The sequence below is a fragment of the Pelobates fuscus genome, chromosome 1, assembly GCF_036172605.1.
Source record: "Pelobates fuscus isolate aPelFus1 chromosome 1, aPelFus1.pri, whole genome shotgun sequence".
NCBI classification, from domain to species: Eukaryota; Metazoa; Chordata; class Amphibia; order Anura; family Pelobatidae; genus Pelobates; species Pelobates fuscus.
In genome coordinates, this window is record NC_086317.1 from 460916228 (window position 1) to 460938517 (window position 22290).

A 22290-nucleotide genomic window follows, 5' to 3' on the forward strand; every position below is an offset into this window, starting at 1 on the left:
TTTAATAATGATTTAATATTATGAACAAAGAATTTATTTAAATATTTACATTTCTTTAATACATAGATTTACATATATATATATATATGAAACAAATGGATGAGTGTGCTGGATCATGTTTGTTCTACTACTAGAAACGTTGAAAGATTTATATTGTATCACTAACTTCAATAAAGAAATTTGTATCATGAAGAAATACCTAAGAGTGCGCTCTATCAAGGATAACTGTATATCTTGTTAGATATGCTTTCCAAATTATTTAATATGTTTGGATACACTTTTAACATTTTTTTCAACATATTACAATATCAAAACATATATGATAAATATTTTGAAATTTTAATACATTGAAAACATAATTTTAAAAGTTTATCCAAAAATATTAAATCATTTGGAAAGCGTATCCAACAATATTAAATTGAGGGCAATCTTTGTGCCTCTAATGATTTAGAAATGATCTGTTTAGCTGTTTTAAGTAATAAGGTCCTGTGTCCTATGGAGCTTAGACCTACAACCTCAAGTAGAGTATGCAGTTATCTCGAACAGATAAATGCTATTTGGAGCAAATACTCCCTCCACTGGCATGCATTACACTTCTACAAATGGAATACATTAGTATTGTTTTGTTTTTGTTTATTTTAACTGCCCTGAAGTTACCAGATTAATGACTTTTGTCACCATACAGCTATATGAAACCTCGATGACCCAGAAAATAGATTTTGACAATTATACTTTTTACACAAGACGGGTCTTCTCATTATGGTGGTATTCACTGAACTGGGAATGTAAAGGTTGAAAAGGGATGTGCAACCTTAATGCTAAAATAGCTGAGCTAGGAAGTAAGGCCTTGATTTAAATGTTTATGGATAAGGTTTTGGATTTTTTTTTTTTCAAAAATACAACATATTTAAAACATATCAATATACAAAAATATACAAAAAAATTTACAAAACATTACTTAAATAAAAAAATTCCTAAAATATTTAATAATTTCAACAGTTTATCTAAAAATATTAAATAAAAAAAGAAAAGCTTATACAAAAATATGAAATCAATACCTCCATTTAATAAGCTTTCCGAATGCAATCACTATTTGTTTTCCTGTATTTGTACATGATACCAGTGTTTACATAGTTTGTGATTATGTACTCAGTGAATCTGAGCCTAACAGAGAAGTACATTCACGAAATACAAACATTTCTAAATTAGAGGAACTCACTGGAGATACTGTTTGATGTTTTCTGCTCTCATTTCATCCCAGAATGCTTTCCTCATATTCTGGTAGGTCTGGGTTGGCACACCTCCATTGGGTTTCAGAAACCATCCTTTGCAAAGAAAATTAAAATGACAAAGTCATAATCAGGAAATTGTATATACCAGTAGTTAAAATTCTGTCAATTTATGTTGAACAATCTTAAACTTTGTTGATTATTCAGTTGTATTCACAATCAGCATTTGCAGCACTAAAAAAAGACCATGTGGAGCTTCTTCTGAACTTTTGGCTATAATGCATTAGGTACCTAGGAACAAATCACATCATTTGCTAAATCGGTTTCAAGACAACAAACTAACCAATCAAATACAAATCCCTAGCCAGCACAAATTGTATTAACAATGCATACCACTACAAATTATGTATACTCAGTGATAAATGCAACACTTGGCAGAGAAGAACAAATAGGGCCACTAGTACAGCCTGCTTAGTAGATCTTCTGAAATCCAAATATTTGTAGAACACAGACACTTTCTTAATATGACTATCCCAGCCTAATCCAACACTTAAAGCGGCACTGTCATGCCGACCTTACCTTTCTTTTATCTCTTCCTCTTCTCTCCCTCTGTCATATGTGTTATTAATTTCTTCCAATCTGCTCTAGTTTGCTTTTCTTTCTTAGGGCCTACTTTGTCTTATGGAGGTTTCCTATGCTTGACCATCTATGACCAGCGGAGGAGCAAAGTGTGCTCCATTTCCTGTGGGCAGAGAAACTTTCCCTCAATTCTCACCTTTCCTCTGTGTTCTCAAGATGCCTCCTTTCCATATTCCGCTTATGGGTGGGGGCCGGGGGAGGGAGGAAAATATGACCCCCCATTTTCATGGGTGGAGACCGGGAGGGGAAGGACAATAGGTCACCCCTTATTGTAATTTAGGGCCCCCACCCGCCACTCAGGGGTAAGGGCCCAGGGTAAGGACAATAGGTATAAATGGGGCTACACTAGTGGACCTATGTGCTATGTGTTTATTTGCAACAAACATTGTATCAATTCCTTACAAGAGAGAGGGAGAGAGAGAGAGAGTGTGTGTGTGTGTGTGTATTTTATGTAAATTAATGAAATACTCGAGTTTTTCTTAGATTTTTAAATTAAGGCAAATATAAGTGAAAAAAAAGACTTAACCATTAACAAAGACTAAGTTTAGAATGTGCCTTGAACCTGCCTCCACCTCTCGGGGAAAGAATGTTCAAATTAATGTTTATTTGTCTGTTTGTGCTCATGTATGAATACTCTGCTGTGGCAAATGAAGTATCTTGTGGATCATTCTCTTGGAAGAAAAGTTTGCTTCAATTTAAAAAAAAAATATATAAAAAAAGATAAATAAAAAAATTGGAAACAAATGACATATTTGAGCAGAACTCCCAATTTGTTTTAACAGATTACAATTTGAAGCAGAATGTTTGGAGATTTTTAAGGGGTGATATTGCCTCAATTTGTTTTTACCATTCAGATTTTAACTCCCTGCAATTATGAGTTTAGTGATTAACCCGGTGTACAGTTAAAGTACTGTTAATGACACAAAAGCATACATTTTTGTATGCAGCTATTTAACTACAAATCTCATTAACTTTTGATAGTCAAAATTAAAGCAACTGCTGGATGTCCTGCAAGAACTGTAAAGTGTGTCCCCAATAGTGGAAACAGGCATAATGTATTCATTAGGTCTTGGACAACTGCTTGCCATAAATTGTTTACTTTAATAACACTGCCTTACTAAGTGCATTGGAGACCCATCTGTAGGCTGGCAAAGCATCATAGGCCTTCTGGCAGCTGGCACCTTGGCAAAGGATCTATATAAACTGGACTGTTAATCTAAGACCTACTTCAAGGGGTTAAAAGTTTTAACCTTTTGAACTATTTTAACACTCCATGTAAATAGTGGTCTGTGATGAAGTACTAATTTGATTGCAGGTGACAGACATTTACTTTTAGAAGCACATGGGTTAAATAAATGGATTAAGAAACCCTGGTTACTGAGAGTGGTAGTGAAGGATGCTCGATACACATGTTCAGTGGTCAAATATCCTCTGGTTAAAATGCACATCACGACTCTGACTTTCAAGTGGAATGTTTCAAAAAGCTAATTGACATCTCCAGGGTACTCTTTTTTTCTTTTTTTAACATGGTATTTAACCCCTTAAGGACCAAACTTCTGGAATAAAAGGGAATCATGACATGTCACACATGTAATGTGTCCTTAAGGGGTTAAAGGGTATGTAAAGTAAACAGATGCATTTCTAAAGGCAGTGAAGCAAACTGTGGTTGGCTCCAATGGTTAAGGTTTTTGTGAATATATTATTTCATACAGAAACACTTAATTTTCACATATTTCCTACCCTTTATATGATGTTGGTTGGCTTCGGTGAATGAACAGGTCGTTAGAGAAAAACATCCTTATTTTTTCTGTCTGTGTCAATGCTTCTTGCTCTTGTGCATTTTCTATAAATGCTATTATAAGGTCCTGTTACACTTGTAACACTTTATGCTCCTGACCGATGGCCTGATACGTTTCACAAATAATGTTATACAGAAAACAAAAGAGAATATAATGATTTTTTTCCCTACTCATAGTCAGGGCTGCCATCAGAAATTTTGGGGCCCCTGACAAAGCACAAGGTCGGGCCCCCCCCCCCCGCCCCCTCCCTCCCAGGCCCGCCCACGCCCTACCTACCAATGATGCGGGACTGAATGTGGTGTGTATAGTGGAAGTGAATTAGAATGTGTGTAATGGATGTAGTGTTTGTGTGTATTAGATACTGTTTGTGCAGTGAATGCAGAGTGTGTGTTTGTGTAGCGGATGCAGTGTGTATAGTGAACGCAGAGTGTGTTTGAGTAGTGGATGTAGTGTTTGTATGTACTAGATGAAATGTGTTTAGTGGATGCAGTGTCTGTAGTGGATGTAGTGTGTGTATTAGACGCCATGTCTGTGTATAGTGAATGCAGAGTATTTCAATTAGTGGTGGATGTAGTATGTGTACTGTGAATACAGGATGTTTGTGTAGTGGATGCTGTGTGTACAGTCAATGCAGCGTGTGTGTCAGTATAGTGAATCCAGAGTGTGTGCATAGTTTAGTGAATGCAGAGTGTGTGTTAGTGTGTAATGAATGCAGAGTGTGTGTATTGTATTAGTGTATGCAGAGTGTGTGTTGTGTTAGTGTATGCAGTGTGTGTGTGCTGTGTTAGTGTATGCAGTGTGTGTTGTGTTAGTGTATGCAGTGTGTGTTGTGTCAGTGTATGCAGTGTGTGTGTGCTGTGTTAGTGTATGCAGTGTGTTGTGTCAGTGTATGCAGAGTGTGTGTTGTGTCAGTGTATGCAGAGTGTGTGTTGTGTTAGTGTATGCAGTGTGTCAGTGTATGTAGTGTGTGTGTGTGTGTTGTGTCAGTGTGTGCAGTGTATGTAGTGTGTGTGTGTTGTGTCAGTGTATGTAGTGTGTGTGTGTGTTGTGTCAGTGTATGTAGTGTGTGTGTGTGTTGTGTCAGTGTATATAGTGTGTGTGTGTGTGTGTTGTGTCAGTGTATGCAGTGTGTGTGTTGTCAGTGTATGTAGTGTGTGTGTGTAAATGTGCAATCTGGGGTGAGGGTGAGGGGGGGCATTTTAACATTTTTTTTTTGTAAATTACATTTAATTAAATAGTTTCTCCCCCCTCCCTGCTTACCTGTGTCTAGGGAGGGGGGAGATTCCATCCCTGGTGGTCCGGTGGCATGGTGGGGCCCCCTGGGTTCCCTGTTATCGCAGAGGGGGCTCAGCACACTGCCTCTTCTCTTCTCTTCTCCAATAACTCTCGCGAGACCCGCGGAGCGTTGCCATGACAACCGGGTCTCGCGAGAGTTATTAGCAGAGACGAGAAGAGGAGGAGAAGCTGTGTGCTGGGCCCCCTCTGCAGTAACAGGGAAGCCGGGGGCCCGCGGCTGCGCACATAGATAGCGATATTCGCTATGTGTGCAGGGAGGGAAAGTGGGGCCCGGGACTGCCAGAGCAGTCCGGGCCCCCCAGGGCTGCCGGGCCCGTGACAACCGTCATGGTTGTCACCCCTTGATGGCGGCCCTGCTCATAGTAATAGAGCAGTATAAGCTGACAAGAGACTCAAGCCCATCAAGTTCAAACTTTCATTCACTTGTTTCCGTAGTTGATCCAAAAGGAGGCAAACCCTCTATGTGTTTCTTTGACCCCAATAACTATCATAACCAAACATCTCTCTGAGAACACTGTGTAAACTGTGAAACTTGTCAGTATGACATAGTTGAGCTTGATGGTGATGTAGGAAGCGGGGATAACCAAAGATGCTGGGAGTGAGACTGTACGCGCCGAGGAAAACAGCCGAGGTAAAGTCAAGGACGTCAGAGAACCTTTATTTCATAGAAACATAGAATGTGACGGCAGATAAGAACCATTCGGCCCATCTAGTCTGCCCAATTTTCTAAATACTTTAATTATTCTCTGGCCTTAACTTATATCTAGGATAGCCTTCTGCCTATCCCACGCATGCTTAAACTCCTTTACTGTGTTAACCTCTACCACTTCAGCTGGAAGGCTATTCCGTGCATCCACTACCCTCTCAGTAAAGTAATACTTCCTGATATTATTTTTAAACCTTTGCCCCTCTAATTTAAGACTATGTCCTCGATTCTGATCTTAGCCAATTAATTTCACTCACAATAACATAGTGAAACCTGATTTTTTTTCATTTTTAATGTTGTGGATGACTGGAGTTTTACGCTGTGATTAGGTGGTCTTTATTTTGGGCATCTACGGAATGCTTAATGACACACTGACATACTGACGGTGCTGTGGTGTTCCTGTCTATACCAGAACTATTTGTTATGTTAGTAAGAGATCATTTGTTAAACCGTTTGAATAAAAATTGTTGTTGGCGTATTGAGCAGTGGTTCCCAAACCAGTCCTCGTGGCCCATCAATAATTACATGATTTTGCTATTACATGAAGAAAAGTCATGATTGTATTAAAGACACGGAGGCGAGTATTGCATATCCCTTTATTTACTGTCCACCAATAGCAGCAAAGAATACAAAACAGTAGGAAAAAAATGGTATACATAGAGATAAGCCACACCCATATCAAGTCCCAGTATAATAGCACCTCCCATCATATTTCCTCTTTCTTTAGAGATGCGACACAACAACAAACATCAAACAGGAACCGATGAATCAGTTCAACCACATAATAACGACTGTCTTGAAATCCACCCGGAATCCAATCAGGAACCATTCAACGAACTGGGACTAATCCATCACAGAACCAGAACTCGCCAATGTACAGGAACTCATTGCACGACAATCCGCCAGAATCCAGCAAATGAGTAGAATTTAGGCTGTGAAAACATAAATGAACAGGAGCCACACAGTTATTTCAGTATTAGCAACTTGTGCATGCAAGTACAGACAGACCCGTCTATCAGAACATTCCTGAACCCAAGAACAGCCCGACATCTTAAATCTAGCAACCATAAACCCAAAGCAACGACATCCCCACTTACCGTAATACCAACCTGAACCACTAAATATACCAGGGTGGAAAGATAACACTCAATGCAGAAGCATATCGAGGGTGGGACAATACTCGCCTCCGTGTCTTTAATAAAATCATGACTTTTCGTCATTTAATAGAAAAATTATGTAATTTTATAACAAGACACGAAGGCTCATATTGCAAATTCACAGCTGACTGACAACCGCAGAAAAAACATGAGTCACGGGTTGAAAAAAAAAAATCATGGAAGGTAGATTCCCGAGTCCAGTTTGCAGTCCTCATCAGGTCCTCTAACCGAGCCCACGAGGCCGCAGCACCTCGCACCGAATGGGCTCCAAACACCGAAGTGTCAACACCCGCCTGTTGTAAAACCCATTTCACTCAACGGGCCATGGTAGTACTCGTCACCTGCGGTAAAAGGAGGATGAAAGGATAAAAACAGATGAGGAGTAGAAGGTGACCAATGCGGTCCAGTGCGAACTTTGTATTTTTGAAGACAAGCCACTGGGCACAATGTTGGCGCTGAAGGGAAAGCCGGATAAGAAACTGACTTAATCAAAGTCTTTGTATATACAAATAGAAAAAATATGTATATCTGTGAAATAGGCACTTTATATAATATAGAAACAGGTGTAATCAGATAGCAGCTACCACCAAAATAGGATCCCTTTATCCTAATATAAAATAACAACCAACAGAACAAACACCAATCCCTCACACAGTGGTGAAATGGTGCTCAGAGGTGGAGCGCTTAAATCATACACTTACCCCTCGGGGTTGAGGAGAGGTGTGCAATAATGATAGAGTCCTAAATGGTATACAAAACGTGCAAATATAGGGTAATATTGTATAGCAAATATACTTTATAAGTCTCTAATAGGAGCGCACTCACATGGTTCAGAGCCTATGGGTGATCGGCTCTGGTCTTGAAGGCAGACGTGTACTTTGAGGTGACACACACCTATCTTGCGTGGATAATAACCTCAGAAACGAAAAGAATACGGAAAACAGGGAAGCAGAATCGACCCTGGTGTAGAGACCTTCAATAAATTCGGCAAATGCAATAAAAATACAGATAATTGCTCACCTTCTGATGAGCCTATGACTTGGCTCTCAGTATACACGTAGATATATCGATTCAGGGTGATATTAGCCCTTCTTGTCAGCAGTAAACAGAATTCCTCCGAACCAGCTTGCAGTAAAATTAAAACATTTATTTCAATAAAATATACATACATACAAATGATGCTGGTATAGGGAAATCCACCAAAACGCGTTTCGCTGATTCAATTCAGCTTTCTCAATTGGTAATTTGCTTCCTGCTGTGTGTAGTTTAAATATGTCCCGCATTCCCACTATTGGTGGGTCAAGCCGATTACTGGTCCAATCACACGCCGCTGTTACCCCGCCTGTCAGGTGGTGTCGACGGTGCGTAATCTGTCCCCCTTGTGATGTCATCGCGCACCATGCGTCGTGTGGATGACAGCACTTCTGGGACCTCAATCCTGTGTTCTTCCGAATCCGGAACTAGAAAAAACTTCCGGCGCTCACGAGTGGCGTCTCCTCATCAGCTGATCTTCAATATTGTAGCGGAGAGTCCTATGCCCTCTTGTGAATAGTGGCCATCTTGGTTTCTGGCAAAGTCCGTTTTCACCATATTGTGGACTTATACACAATAGCTCATATATGAGTATACAGACAAAGTGAGAATAAAAGTAAATAAAATAAAAAAAATGGGAGACAGAACAATACAAAATTATAAAAAATTATGATGATACTAATCCATTCTTAATAGTACCTAGAATCAAGTAGCTAATACATATAAAAATAGAGTATATGGATATAATAGTATCGGCCGACGACCTCGTGTTATGAATATCACACAAAGATGTAAAATATAAAATATAAATTAGACTCAATGATGTAAAATATGTTATAAACATCATTACAGTGGGGGTGTTATCCTATTGCCCACCCACTGTTCGATGTTAACAATTACGCAATATATATATTGCATATACATCGATAAAAATCCAAAAAACTCTAAAAATAATGATATATAAAATTATAAAAAATGGCATAACTCGAAGTCGTCATTCAATCCATATGGTTGCATGGTATCTAGATTAAAGATCCATTTCATCTCAGCCCTTCCTATAGTCTTAATTGGATCACCACCCCTCCAGTTTGTATTAACTTTTTGTATACCCAAAAACTCTATATGGCCGGGATCACAGTTATGATGATCTCTAAAGTGGAGGGACACGCTATGCTTATCAAAACCTCTTTTTACATTCCGCACATGTTCCTGTATTCTAGTGTTCAGAGCCCTTGTGGTTCTGCCAACATATATTAAATTACAGGGACATCTAATCATATAAATAATCTTAGTGGAATGGCATGTAATCAATTCTTTTATTTTGAACTTCCTTGTGTCGTCTCTAGGATGTTGGAAGTCTCTTATAACACGTTTTTTACTATTTGTGTTTTTACACGCCGTACAGGAACCGCAACCATAAAATCCAGCTGCTTCATTAAAAAATTGTTTCATTTGTGGCTTAGGAGGAATGTGATTGTGAACCAAATTGCTCTTTAAACTCGGGATGCCCCTATATGTGATCATAGGATTTTCTGGTAGTAGGGGGTAGAGGATGGGGTCATCTCTCAGGATTGACCAGTGTCTCCTAATTATTCGTCACAACTGTTTATTATCACTATTAAAATCACAAATAAAATTAAAATTAAAATTTTGCATTTCTCTGTTCATGTTTTTCTCTTTGTATTGTATTAAATCCAATCTATTAGTCTGTTCCACCTCTATATAAGCTTTATCTAAAAGGGTCTGTTGGTAACCCTTTTGTTTAAAATCATTAATTATTCTGAGTGATTGTTCCTGGAACGTGTTTTCATCCGTACAGTTACGTTTCACCCTTAAAAGTTGTGCCTTGGGGGCGTTGAGCAGCCAAGGGGAAAAGTGGCAACTTGTTTCCCCTATATAACTGTTGACATCAACTTTTTTGAAGAAGGTACAGGTTTTTAACATTCTTTTCTACATATATTTTGAGGTCAAGAAATTCAACTGAACTCTTACTGTAATTACTGCTCAGCTTGATCCCCCAATCGTTGTTATTGAGATGTGATAAAAAAAAAGGTTCAAAGTCTGCTCACTCCCCTTCCAAATGAAAAAAATATCGTCTATGTAACGGCGATAGGTCACGAGGCTCGCACCCCACTCATGGTCTTGGTAAACAAATTCTTGTTCCCATAGTGCCATGAATACGTTGGCATAGCTGGGCGCGAACCTCGTGCCCATCGCCGTTCCACAGACCTGTAAATAAAACTGCTCACCAAACCAAAAATAATTATGCGTCAGTATCACAGTATTGGAGTCACAGATTGAATTCATCATTGAGGGCATCCGGTGCATACCGACGCATAATTATTTTTGGTTTGGTGAGCAGTTTTATTTACAGGTCTGTGGAACGGCGATGGGCACGAGGTTCGCGCCCAGCTATGCCAACTTATTCATGGCACTATGGGAACAAGAATTTGTTTACCAAGGCCATGAGTGGGGTGCGAGCCTCGTGACCTATCGCCGTTACATAGACGATCTTTTTTTCATTTGGAAGGGGAGTGAGCAGACTTTGAACCTTTTTTTATCACATCTCAATAACAACGATTGGGGGATCAAGCTGAGCAGTAATTACAGTAAGAGTTCAGTTGAATTTCTTGACCTCAAAATATATGTAGAAAAGAATATGTTAAAAACCTGTACCTTCTTCAAAAAAGTTGATGTCAACAGTTATATAGGGGAAACAAGTTGCCACTTTTCCCCTTGGCTGCTCAACGCCCCCAAGGCACAACTTTTAAGGGTGAAACGTAACTGTACGGATGAAAACACGTTCCAGGAACAATCACTCAGAATAATTAATGATTTTAAACAAAATGGTTACCAACAGACCCTTTTAGATAAAGCTTATATAGAGGTGGAACAGACTAATAGATTGGATTTAATACAATACAAAGAGAAAAACATGAACAGAGAAATGCAAAATTTTAATTTTAATTTTATTTGTGATTTTAATAGTGATAATAAACAGTTGCGACGAATAATTAGGAGACACTGGTCAATCCTGAGAGATGACCCCATCCTCTACCCCCTACTACCAGAAAAACCTATGATCACATATAGGGGCATCCCGAGTTTAAAGAGCAATTTGGTTCACAATCACATTCCTCCTAAGCCACAAATGAAACAATTTTTTAATGAAGCAGCTGGATTTTATGGTTGCGGTTCCTGTACGGCGTGTAAAAACACAAATAGTAAAAAACGTGTTATAAGAGACTTCCAACATCCTAGAGACGACACAAGGAAGTTCAAAATAAAAGAATTGATTACATGCCATTCCACTAAGATTATTTATATGATTAGATGTCCCTGTAATTTAATATATGTTGGCAGAACCACAAGGGCTCTGAACACTAGAATACAGGAACATGTGCGGAATGTAAAAAGAGGTTTTGATAAGCATAGTGTGTCCCTCCACTTTAGAGATCATCATAACTGTGATCCCGGCCATATAGAGTTTTTGGGTATACAAAAAGTTAATACAAACTGGAGGGGTGGTGATCCAATTAAGACTATAGGAAGGGCTGAGATGAAATGGATCTTTAATCTAGATACCATGCAACCATATGGATTGAATGACAACTTCGAGTTATGCCATTTTTTATAATTTTATATATCATTATTTTTAGAGTTTTTTGGATTTTTATCGATGTATATGCAATATATATATTGCGTAATTGTTAACATCGAACAGTGGGTGGGCAATAGGATAACACCCCCACTGTAATGATGTTTATAACATATTTTACATCATTGAGTCTAATTTATATTTTATATTTTACATCTTTGTGTGATATTCATAACACGAGGTCGTCGGCCGATACTATTATATCCATATACTCTATTTTTATATGTATTAGCTACTTGATTCTAGGTACTATTAAGAATGGATTAGTATCATCATAATTTTTTATAATTTTGTATTGTTCTGTCTCCCATTTTTTTATGTTATTTACTTTTATTCTCACTTTGTCTGTATACTCATATATGAGCTATTGTGTATAAGTCCACAATATGGTGAAAACGGACTTTGCCAGAAACCAAGATGGCCACTATTCACAAGAGGGCATAGGACTCTCCCCTACAATATTGAAGATCAGCTGATGAGGAGACGCCACTCGTGAGCGCCGGAAGTTTTTTCTAGTTCCGGATTCGGAAGAACACAGGATTGAGGTCCCAGAAGTGCTGTCATCCACACGACGCATGGTGCGCGATGACATCACAAGGGGGACAGATTACGCACCGTCGACACCACCTGACAGGCGGGGTAACAGCGGCGTGTGATTGGACCAGTAATCAGCTTGACCCACCAATAGTGGGAATGCGGGACATATTTAAACTACACACAGCAGGAAGCAAATTACCAATTGAGAAAGCTGAATTGAATCAGCGAAACGCGTTTTGGTGGATTTCCCTATACCAGCATCATTTGTATGTATGTATATTTTATTGAAATAAATGTTTTAATTTTACTGCAAGCTGGTTCGGAGGAATTCTGTTTACTGCTGACAAGAAGAGCTAATATCACCCTGAATCGATATATCTACGTGTATACTGAGAGCCAAGTCAAAGGCTCATCAGAAGGTGAGCAATTATCTGTATTTTTATTGCATTTGCCGAATTTATTGAAGGTCTCTACACCAAAGTCTTTGTATGCCTGGATATATTAAAGCACACGCCGTCCAGGATGAAGTAACAAGCGTCAAAATCCAAGGCATGACCATCTGATACCCTCTTACCGGACACAAAACAGTGTGAACAACAAAAGAGAGATCCGCATTCTATGGCCCTGATTCAAACAACGATAACACCATGGAGACGTCCCATGTAGAAGAGTACCATGGTCTAGGCGAGTGAAAAAGACAGGAGCCCCGTAGAAGCAGGCATATTAGGGGGTGTTGCTCCGCAAGAGAGCTCTCGAAACCCTGATGGGTCAAAGAGATGGCAGACCTATACACATTAATAGTCCTGTAGGCCCTGCCAGCTTTAAACAGAGCTGTGAGGAATTGGAGGATAGTTGCTAAAGGGGCTTGAACAGGATCCATGTCCCTAGCCATGCACACGCCAAGAGGCGTCGAGTACTTCCGAAACTCCTACGATATGCCAGGGTCCCTTGAAATCCGCCAAGTCATCAGGAGCAATGCGCCTTCCATGATGAGCGATGGTGATTGTCCGCTGGATCCCGAAGAAAGTTTGCACGGTTCGGCAATAACCTGGGAACATCCACCTCCATTTCCAGAAGTTGAGGGAACCATGATTGCGTCCCCCAGAACATGGTGATAAAGATCCGTTCCGCAACCTGGCGGCGAACATGCAGTAGGACCCTGGGGAACAAAGCAAAATGGAGGGAAAGCGTAGAGGAGCGGACCGTGCCAGTCTTGCAGGAACGCGTCAACTGCTTCCGCGACAGGATCTGGTCACCTCACCAGCAGAAGAAAAGGGGCAGCTGGGTGTTAAGTTGTGATGAGAACAGGTCGATGGCACAGGGACCCCATAGGGATGAGATAGTATAGAACACCTCCACATCTAATCTCCAACCGCTTCTGTCCGTGAGGTAGCGTGAACTCAAGTCCGCATGAGTATTGTGCAGGCCAGGGAGGTATTCTGCCTGGATCACCAAATTTCGTGCCAGAGAAAACTCCCAGAAGTCCATCACCAAGTGGGTCAGTACTGTCAACTGGGTGCCGCCCATGTGGTTGACATATCGAACCACTGATATGTTTTCCATCCGTAGGCGAATGCAGGTGTTGGCCCTTTCACAAAATTCTGAATCGCAAAGTATTCCGCTAAGACTTCCAATTGATGTGCATCCTGGATTCGCTCTCCGACCAGTATCCCCCTGTGGACATACCCTCGCAGTGGGCACCCCAGCTGTTGAATCTCACATCCGAGTCTATGGTGAATTCCGGTAGAGATCCGAATATGGCCCTGCCATTCCATGCATAAAGATTGTGAATCCACCAATGCAACTCGTCCTTCGTCTCCTTGTCCAAGGTGACTAAGTCTGCATATGAGGCTCCCTCGCGAAGATGTGCAATCTTCAATCGTTGGAGAGCACGGTAGTCGAGAGGGGCTGGGATTACCGGTTGTATTGACGATGCCAACAGCCAGATTTATTCTTGCCAAATGTCATAGCATGAGATGTCAAAGCCCTGCGAAGTTCTGTGCAGATTGTGCAGATCTTGGGAGTCAGTAGACTCAAGGAGTCCTCTTCTGAGTTCGTTAGGAAACCCAAGAATTCCATGTTTTTGGACGGGGTCAGACAGGACTTTTCTCGGTTGATGAGGAACCCAAGGTGGGTCAGCAAGTCCACCGTCCATCGCAGATGTAAGAGGACTGAGTGGTCCTGAGCCATGATCAGAATATCATCCAAATAGATAAGGCGTACTCCCCGACTGAGGAGCCAGGCCATCGCCGGCCGTAGCAGCTTGGTGAAGCACCATGGAGCCAAAGAGAGACCAAATGGAAGACAGGAGAAGCACCATATGCCATTCTTCCATTGGAAGCGTAGGAGGTCCCTTGAGGACCTGGCCACCGGTACCATCAGATACACGTCCTTCAGGTTTAGTTTCGCTAGTCAATCCTCGTGCAGGAGGAGGTCCCGGAGGAGGTGAAAGCCCTCCATCTTGAAGTGTCAGTAACGTACTCTGGCATTGAGCGGACGTTAGTTGATTACCGGGTGCATCTGGCCCCCTTTCTTCTCCACCAGAGAAGATATTGCCGATGACCCCTGACGAGTTGGGTGGAGCCAACTCTATAGCCTCCTTGGCCTTAAGGGCCAACAATTCCCTGTCGATCAACCTGTGATCCCGAAGGGAAAAACAAATTGATCGAGGGGAGGGCATGTGACCCCACTAACGCTATGTGAAAACATTTCACCATGTCCAGGACCATGGAGTCTCCCCCCTATACAAACAGGAGAAGAAACATGAGGTAGAGGTAAGCTTACCGTATGGTCGTCTGTTCCCGGAATTCCCTCTGAATCCCCCTGACAGCCATGGACGTCTGTGGCATGGGAAGAAGGGGGATCGGGTCTTTGTTTCCTGATAGCTGGAACACTGGTTGAAGGAGCCTCTCCCCTGACCATGGGAATAAGAGTAGCTGGGGCTGGGCAGAAGGCCCCTGGAACATCTTCCTCATGGAGGATTGGGCTTTATCTAGGGCAGTAAATGCCCCATAATAACAGCCAAGGTCCTTAATAAAGGAGTCACCGAAGAGGAGGCCCTGGGCATCCTTGCCATCCTCTGTGAGGGCGAGGACAGCCTGCTTCAGCTCTATTTTGAATAGGATGACCTTTCGTCACTCCATAGTGAGCTGTCAGGGTACCTGAGGTCTCTACCTCCGAAAGAGGTAGAGACTTAGTAGTTTGTCCTTCCGGCAGGGCTGCTTCTCCCATCCCTCGCGGCTCTCCTAGTCAATCACACGCCGGCCGCGAGGGATCCGTCCCCTTTTATAACGTCACGCACAGTGCTCGACGTCATGACGTCAGTCCGGACCGACCTGTCACTCAATTGACTGGAAGCCAGTCAGGACTCGTCGGAGGCGGGTCTACTCACTGATCCAGGGTATTTAACGTTGTTTCTCCCATTCACTCATTGCCCTGTCGTGGTTCTAGTCAGCCTAGTCACACAGTGCTCTTGTATTCTCTTGTCTTTTGGTTCTGACCCGGCTTTGTTATTACTTACCTGTCTTTCTGTTATCCTTGACCCGGCTTGTCTCTCGCTTACCTGTCTTCTCGTTCCCTCGACCTCGGCTTGTCCCTGACCATTCTATACGTAGTATTACGTTAAGTCCGGCCATTCTAAGGTCCGGTATACGTATCTGCTACTCTTTGTACTCTGCGTGTTGGATCCCTGACCCGATCCTGACATTACGACAGGGCCATGGATCCTGCAGGTACAAATTGTCAGCTTGGTTCTCCTGATCCTAGGTTTGACGCCATGGAGCATAGGATGGATCAGATGGCACTAGCACTACAGGCGCTGCTATCACGTCCTATTAATCCACCTGAGGAGATGCGTAATACGTCTGTTCCTCCTGTGGGTACAGGGCTAGAGGTAGCTACTGTAGGTGCTTCTTCCCGAGTTACCCCACCTGTACGTTATGCTGGTTCTCCTGAGCGGTGTCGTGGCTTTTTGAACCAGATCAGTATCCATTTCGAGCTACAGCCCTGTTCCTACCCTACTGATAGGGCAAAAGTGGGATTTATTATCACCTTACTCATTGAGAAGGCTCTGAGATGGGCTAATCCGTTGTGGGAGAATGATAATCCATTAGTCTATAACTATAATGCCTTTGTAGCTGCTTTTAAAAGAACTTTTGACCCCCCTGGCAGGAAGGTCAATGCAGCTAGATTACTGTTGCGCCTTAGACAAGACAACCGAACACTTGTGGATTACGCACTAGAGTTCAGGTCTTTGGCGGCAGAGGTGAAGTGGAATGAACAGGCCTATATAGACGTATTTTTAAATGGATTATCCGATGTAATACTTGACGAGGTAGCGACAAGAGAGCTTCCCGAGAACTTGGAGGACTTAATTTCCTTTATCTCTCGCATTGACGAACGTCTAAGGGAGAGGCAGAACACTCGAGATAGAACTGGTAGATCTTCCTTTAGACTAGCGCCATCATTTCAAAGTCCTGAAACCAAAACTCCACAGTTTTCAGAACCTATGCAGTTAGGCCTTACTCGCCTGTCAGAGGAAGAGAGACAGTACAGGAGAAGGGAGGGACTGTGTATGTATTGTGGAGTCAGAGGTCATTTACGTTTGAACTGTCCCAGTCGTCCGGGAAACGCTCGCACCTAAGTTTCTCTAGAGGACAGACCTTGGGTGTTTCGATTTTGTCCTCTACTCATAACTACAAAGAACATAGACTCCTATTACCTGTCTCTTTAACTTGGGAGAGGGGTACCTTAGAGACTATGGCATTGATAGACTCCGGAGCTGCTGAGAGCTTTATCGATCAAGTTTTTCTCACCAAACACGCTATCCCATCCCAGTTAAGGAAGACACCCTTGGCTGTTGAAGCCATTGATGGTAGACCTTTAGTTGAGCCTGTGATTTTCCGGGAAACCACACCTCTTAACTTAACTACTGGTATTCTACACAAGGAGGAGATATCTCTACTACTCATTTCATCTCCTTCTGTTCCCATAGTCCTGGGATACTCCTGGCTTAAGAGACATAACCCCGTTATAGATTGGAAATCAGGGGAAATAGTTTCGTGGGGTCAGGATTGTCGAGAGAGTTGTTTAAAGAAAGTGTCACCTCTCTGTAGTGTTAACACACTTAATAACTCTACCGACTCTACTAAAATACAGATACCGTCCTTGTATCTAGATTTAAAGGCGGTATTTGACAAAGGAAAGGCTGATACCTTACCACCACATAGGCCTTTTGATTGCAAAATTAATTTACTTTCTGGTACTATGCCTCCCAGGGGTCATGTATACCCTTTGTCTACGAATGAGAACTTAGTCTTAGAGGAGTATATTCGTTAAAAACATAGACAAATGGTTCATTAGGAGATCCTCCTCTCCTGCTGGGGCTGGATTTTTTTTTTGTTAAAAAGAAGGATGGTTCTTTAAGACCCTGCATTGACTACCGAGGCCTGAACAAGATAACCATTAGAAATGCCTATCCGATTCCCTTGATCACCGAGCTTTTTGATCGATTATAGGGTTCTAAGATTTTCACTAAGTTAGACCTTAGAGGTGCTTATAACTTGGTGAGAATTCACCACGGACACGAGTGGAAGACTGCGTTCAATACTCGATATGGGCACTATGAGTATACTGTAATGCCTTTTGGTCTCTGTAATGCCCCGGCGGTATTTCAGGATCTAATTAATGAAGTTCTTAGGGAGTTTCAACATGACTGTGTTATTGTATACCTCGATGATATACTTATACATTCCAGGGATATTGAGACTCACCACGGACAGGTCAGAAGGGTTTTACACAAACTTCTTCAGCATGGCTTGTACTGCAAATTAGAGAAATGCAGCTTTGACCAATCCCAAACTACCTTTCTTGGTTACGTGATTTCTGGAGAGGGGTTTGAAATGGATCCGGAGAAGCTCCAATCCATATTAGATTGGCCTTTACCTAAGGGTCTCAAGGCTATTCAGAGATTTATTGGTTTCTCTAATTACTACAGACGTTTCGTTAAGGGATACTCCTCTATCATTGCTCCCATCACCAATATGACCAGACAAGGGGCTGATACTAAGAATTGGTCTACTGAAGCACTTCTGGCTTTTAAGACACTCAAGGAGCTTTTTGCTTCCGCACCAATTTTAGTTCACCCCGATACTACACTGCCTTTCCTACTCAAAGTTGACGCTTCTGAGACAGGTATAGGTGCCGTTCTGTCCCAAAGGTTGGGTGTGGATAAACCATTACATCCATGTGGGTACTTTTCCAAAAAATTATCAGGTACTGAGAGCAGATATGACATTGGTGACAGGGAACTCCTAGCGGTTATCATGGCCTTAAAGGAGTGGAGACATTTATTGGAGGGGACTTTGCATCCTGTTACTATTTTGACAGATCATAAAAACTTATCCTATATTGGGGAGGCTAAACGATTATCATCGAGACAGGCTCGTTGGTCTATATTCCTCACTCACTTCAACTACATACTCACATATAGGCCTGGTTCTAAGAATTCTAAAGCTGATGCCTTGTCTCGCCAATATGAACCTTCTGCCATATCTGAGCCGGTTTTGTCCTCTATAGCAGTGCTCCCCAACCTTTTTATCGCCGCGGACCGGTAAACGTTTGATAATTTTTCCGTGGCCCGCTTGTTTTGATTTAATAAGACAAAAAAAACCCAAACAGTCACATATATTAAAAAAAAAACACGCAGACACATACATAGTCAGAAAATCACAAACACAGTCACATAAAGACATAGACTCAAAATTGTGTGTATGTGTGTGTGAGCGGTGCAGTGTGTATGTGAGGGTGGCAGTGTGTGTGAGAGTTGCAGTGTGTGTGTGGGGGGCAGTGTTTGTGGGGCAGTGTGTGTTGTGTGTGTATGGGGGAAATGTTTGTGGGGCAGTGTGTGCAGTGTGTGTATGGGGGCAATGTTTGTGGGGCAGTGTGTGTATGGGGGCAGTGTTTGTGGGGCAGTGTGTGTAGTGTGTGTATGGGGCAGTGTGTGTAGTGTGTGTATGGGGTAGTGTGTGTATGGGGTAGTGTGTGTATGGGGCAGTGTGTGTATGGGGTAGTGTGTGTATGGGGCAGTGTGTGTATGGGGCAGTGTGTGTATGGGGCAGTGTGTGTATGGGGCAATGTGTGTAGTGTGTTTATGGGGCAGTGTTTGTGGGGCAGTGTGTGCAGTCTGTGTATGGGGCAGTGTTTGTAGTGTGTGTATGGGGCAATGTGTGTAGTGTGTGTGTGGGGCAGTGTGTGTATGGGGACAGTGTTTGTGGGGCAGTGTGTGTAGTGTGTGTATGGGGCAGTGTTTGTGGGGCAGTGTGTGCATGGGGGCAGTGTTTGTGGGGCAGTGTGTGCATGGGGGCAGTGTTTGTGGGGCAGTGTGTGCATGGGGGCAGTGTTTGTGGGGCAATGTGTGTAGTGTGTGTATGGGGCAGTGTGTAGTGTGTGCATGGGGCAGTGTTTGTAGTGTGTATGGGGCAGTGTTTGTGGGGCAGTGTGTGTAGTGTGTTTATGGGGCAATGTGTGTAGTGTGTGTGTGGGGGCAGTGTGTGTAGTGTGTTTATGGGGCAGTGTGTGTATGGGGGGTAAGGAGGCTTTTTAAAAATTTATTTAATTAAAATTAAGATATTCATGTCCCCCCTCCCTTCTTACCTTTACTGGGAGGAGGGGGGACATTTCTTAGTCCCTGGTGGTCCGGTGGGGATTCCCTGGTGGTCCGGTGGTGGTGAGGTGAACTCTAGCCCAGTTACAGGGCTAGAGTTCACTCTCGCGAGATTTGGAGCGTTGCCGTGGTTACCGCGGCAACGCTCCAAATCTCGCGAGAGGAGGACCCGGAGGAGCTGCAGGTAAGAGCTCCCGGGTCCTCTCTCACTCCCCTGCCGGCTGTCAGCACAGTGCCTGCAGACCGGGGAGGGAGATCTCTGATCTCCCCTCCGGTCCGCAGGCACATTGCAGGGCTGGCACTTGGGCAATGCCAGCCCTGCATTAGCCGGCAGGCTCGCACACCCCACACCCCTGGGCGGCCCGGTACCGTTTGATCCACGGACCGGTACCGGTCCGCGGCCCGGGGGTTGGGGAACACTGCTCTATAGTACCCAAGTGTAACATTATCGCTAACACTACTCTCAAAATCCACTCTCCGCTGCTTGATCAGATCAGGAGCTTGCAGCATCTGGCACCTAGACTGACTCCTGCGTCTAGACATTTCGTTCCTCCTGAACTCCAACTGGAGCTCTTACAGTGCCTTCACGAGAGTAAGGTGGCTGGCCATCCAGGCGTCCGCAAAACATATTCCTTGATCTCTAAGGATTTCTGGTGGCCTTCGTTACGGAGGGATATTAAGGATTTTATCGGAGCCTGTGAGGTCTGTACTAAGACTAAACTACCGCATTCGCTTCCTTGTGGCCTTCTACAGCCTCTGGAAGTTCCAGAGAAACCTTGGTCCTGTGTGGCGATGGACTTTATTGTGGATTTGCCTGTTTCGAAAAGGCACACTGTTATCCTCACGGTGGTTGATAGGTTTACCAAGATGGCACATTTCGTACCTTTACCTAAACTTCCGACTTCTCCTGAATTGGCGGAGATATTTGCTAAAGAAATTTTTCGCCTGCATGGGATACCTTCTGAAATCACCTCTGATAGAGGCTCCCAATTTGTTTCACGTTTCTGGAGATCATTCTGTTCTCAATTAGGCATCAAATTGAATTTTTCTTCCGCCTATCATCCTCATTCTAACGGAGCTGCCGAACGTACCAACCAAAAGATTGAGCAATATTTACGTTGTTTTGTTTCCGAACACCAGGACGATTGGGTCGGTTTGATTCCTTGGGCGGAGTTTGCGCACAACAATCTCGTTTGTGACTCTACTCATTCAAGCCCCTTCTTCATGAACTATGGCTTTCATCCATCTATTCTTCCCTCGGTTTCGCCTTCCCAAGGAGTACCGTCGGTTGATGTCCATGTTGCTAATTTGAGGAAGTTGTGGGATCAGACTCGACAAATTCTTCTACACAATTCTATGTTGGTTAAGAAACACGCTGATAAACGTAGAAGGGCGGCTCCGAATTTTGTTCCACGCGATAGAGTTTGGTTAAGTACTAGGAATATTCGGCTTAAAGTTCCTTCCATGAAATTCGCCCCCCGTTATATTGGTCCCTACAGGATCTTGACTCGAATTAACCCAGTGGCGTATCGTCTAGCTCTCCCAGCTGCTTTACGCATCCCGAACTCCTTTCACGTTTCATTGCTGAAACCTCTAGTCTGTAACAGATTCTCCTCCACGATCGCCCCTCCTCGCTCTGTTCAGGTGGAGGGTCAGGAGGAGTATGAGGTTAACTCCATTATTGAATCTCGTATCTCCCGGGGGAGAGTACAATATTTGGTTGACTGGAAGGGTTATGGTCCTGAGGAGAGGAGTTGGGTACCACAAGAGGATGTTCATGCTCCTCGCCTTCGCAGGGCGTTTCACTCCCGCTTTCCATCTCGCCCTGGTTCCTTCCGCCCGGTGGGCGTATCTGAGAGGGGGGGTACTGTCAGGGTACCTGAGGTCTCTACCTCCGAAAGAGGTAGAGACTTAGTAGTTTGTCCTTCCGGCAGGGCTGCTTCTCCCATCCCTCGCGGCTCTCCTAGTCACTCACACGCCGGCCGCGAGGGATCCGTCCCCTTTTATAACGTCACGCACAGTGCTCGACGTCATGACGTCAGTCCGGACCGACCTGTCACTCAATTGACTGGAAGCCAGTCAGGACTCGTCGGAGGCGGGTCTACTCACTGATCCAGGGTATTTAACGTTGTTTCTCCCATTCACTCATTGCCCTGTCGTGGTTCTAGTCAGCCTAGTCACACAGTGCTCTTGTATTCTCTTGTCTTTTGGTTCTGACCCGGCTTTGTTATTACTTACCTGTCTTTCTGTTATCCTTGACCCGGCTTGTCTCTCGCTTACCTGTCTTCTCGTTCCCTCGACCTCGGCTTGTCCCTGACCATTCTATACGTAGTATTACGTTAAGTCCGGCCATTCTAAGGTCCGGTATACGTATCTGCTACTCTTTGTACTCTGCGTGTTGGATCCCTGACCCGATCCTGACATGAGCGAAGCATTGACACTGCCAGCAATGCAAATGTCTATTTGCACCCAACCGCAGAGTTCCTTCGGGTTGACCTGCCTGTTATTGGCCCTGGCGTCCTCTGCCAGATCAAAAAGCTTGGCCAGGGGGCCAAAAATATCAAGGTGCTTTTC

At 43.2% G+C, this 22290-nt stretch overlaps 1 protein-coding gene across 1 annotated transcript in view; it reads right to left on the bottom strand.

The window, feature by feature from the left end:
- Nucleotides 1-22290, bottom strand: part of LOC134572033 (putative N-acetylated-alpha-linked acidic dipeptidase) — a 90854-nt gene that overhangs the window by 58147 nt on the left and 10417 nt on the right. The window contains exon 2 of the mRNA XM_063430820.1: nt 1220-1325. Coding sequence (XP_063286890.1) covers nt 1220-1325 — 106 coding nt within the window. The remainder of the gene's footprint in view (nt 1-1219; nt 1326-22290) is intronic.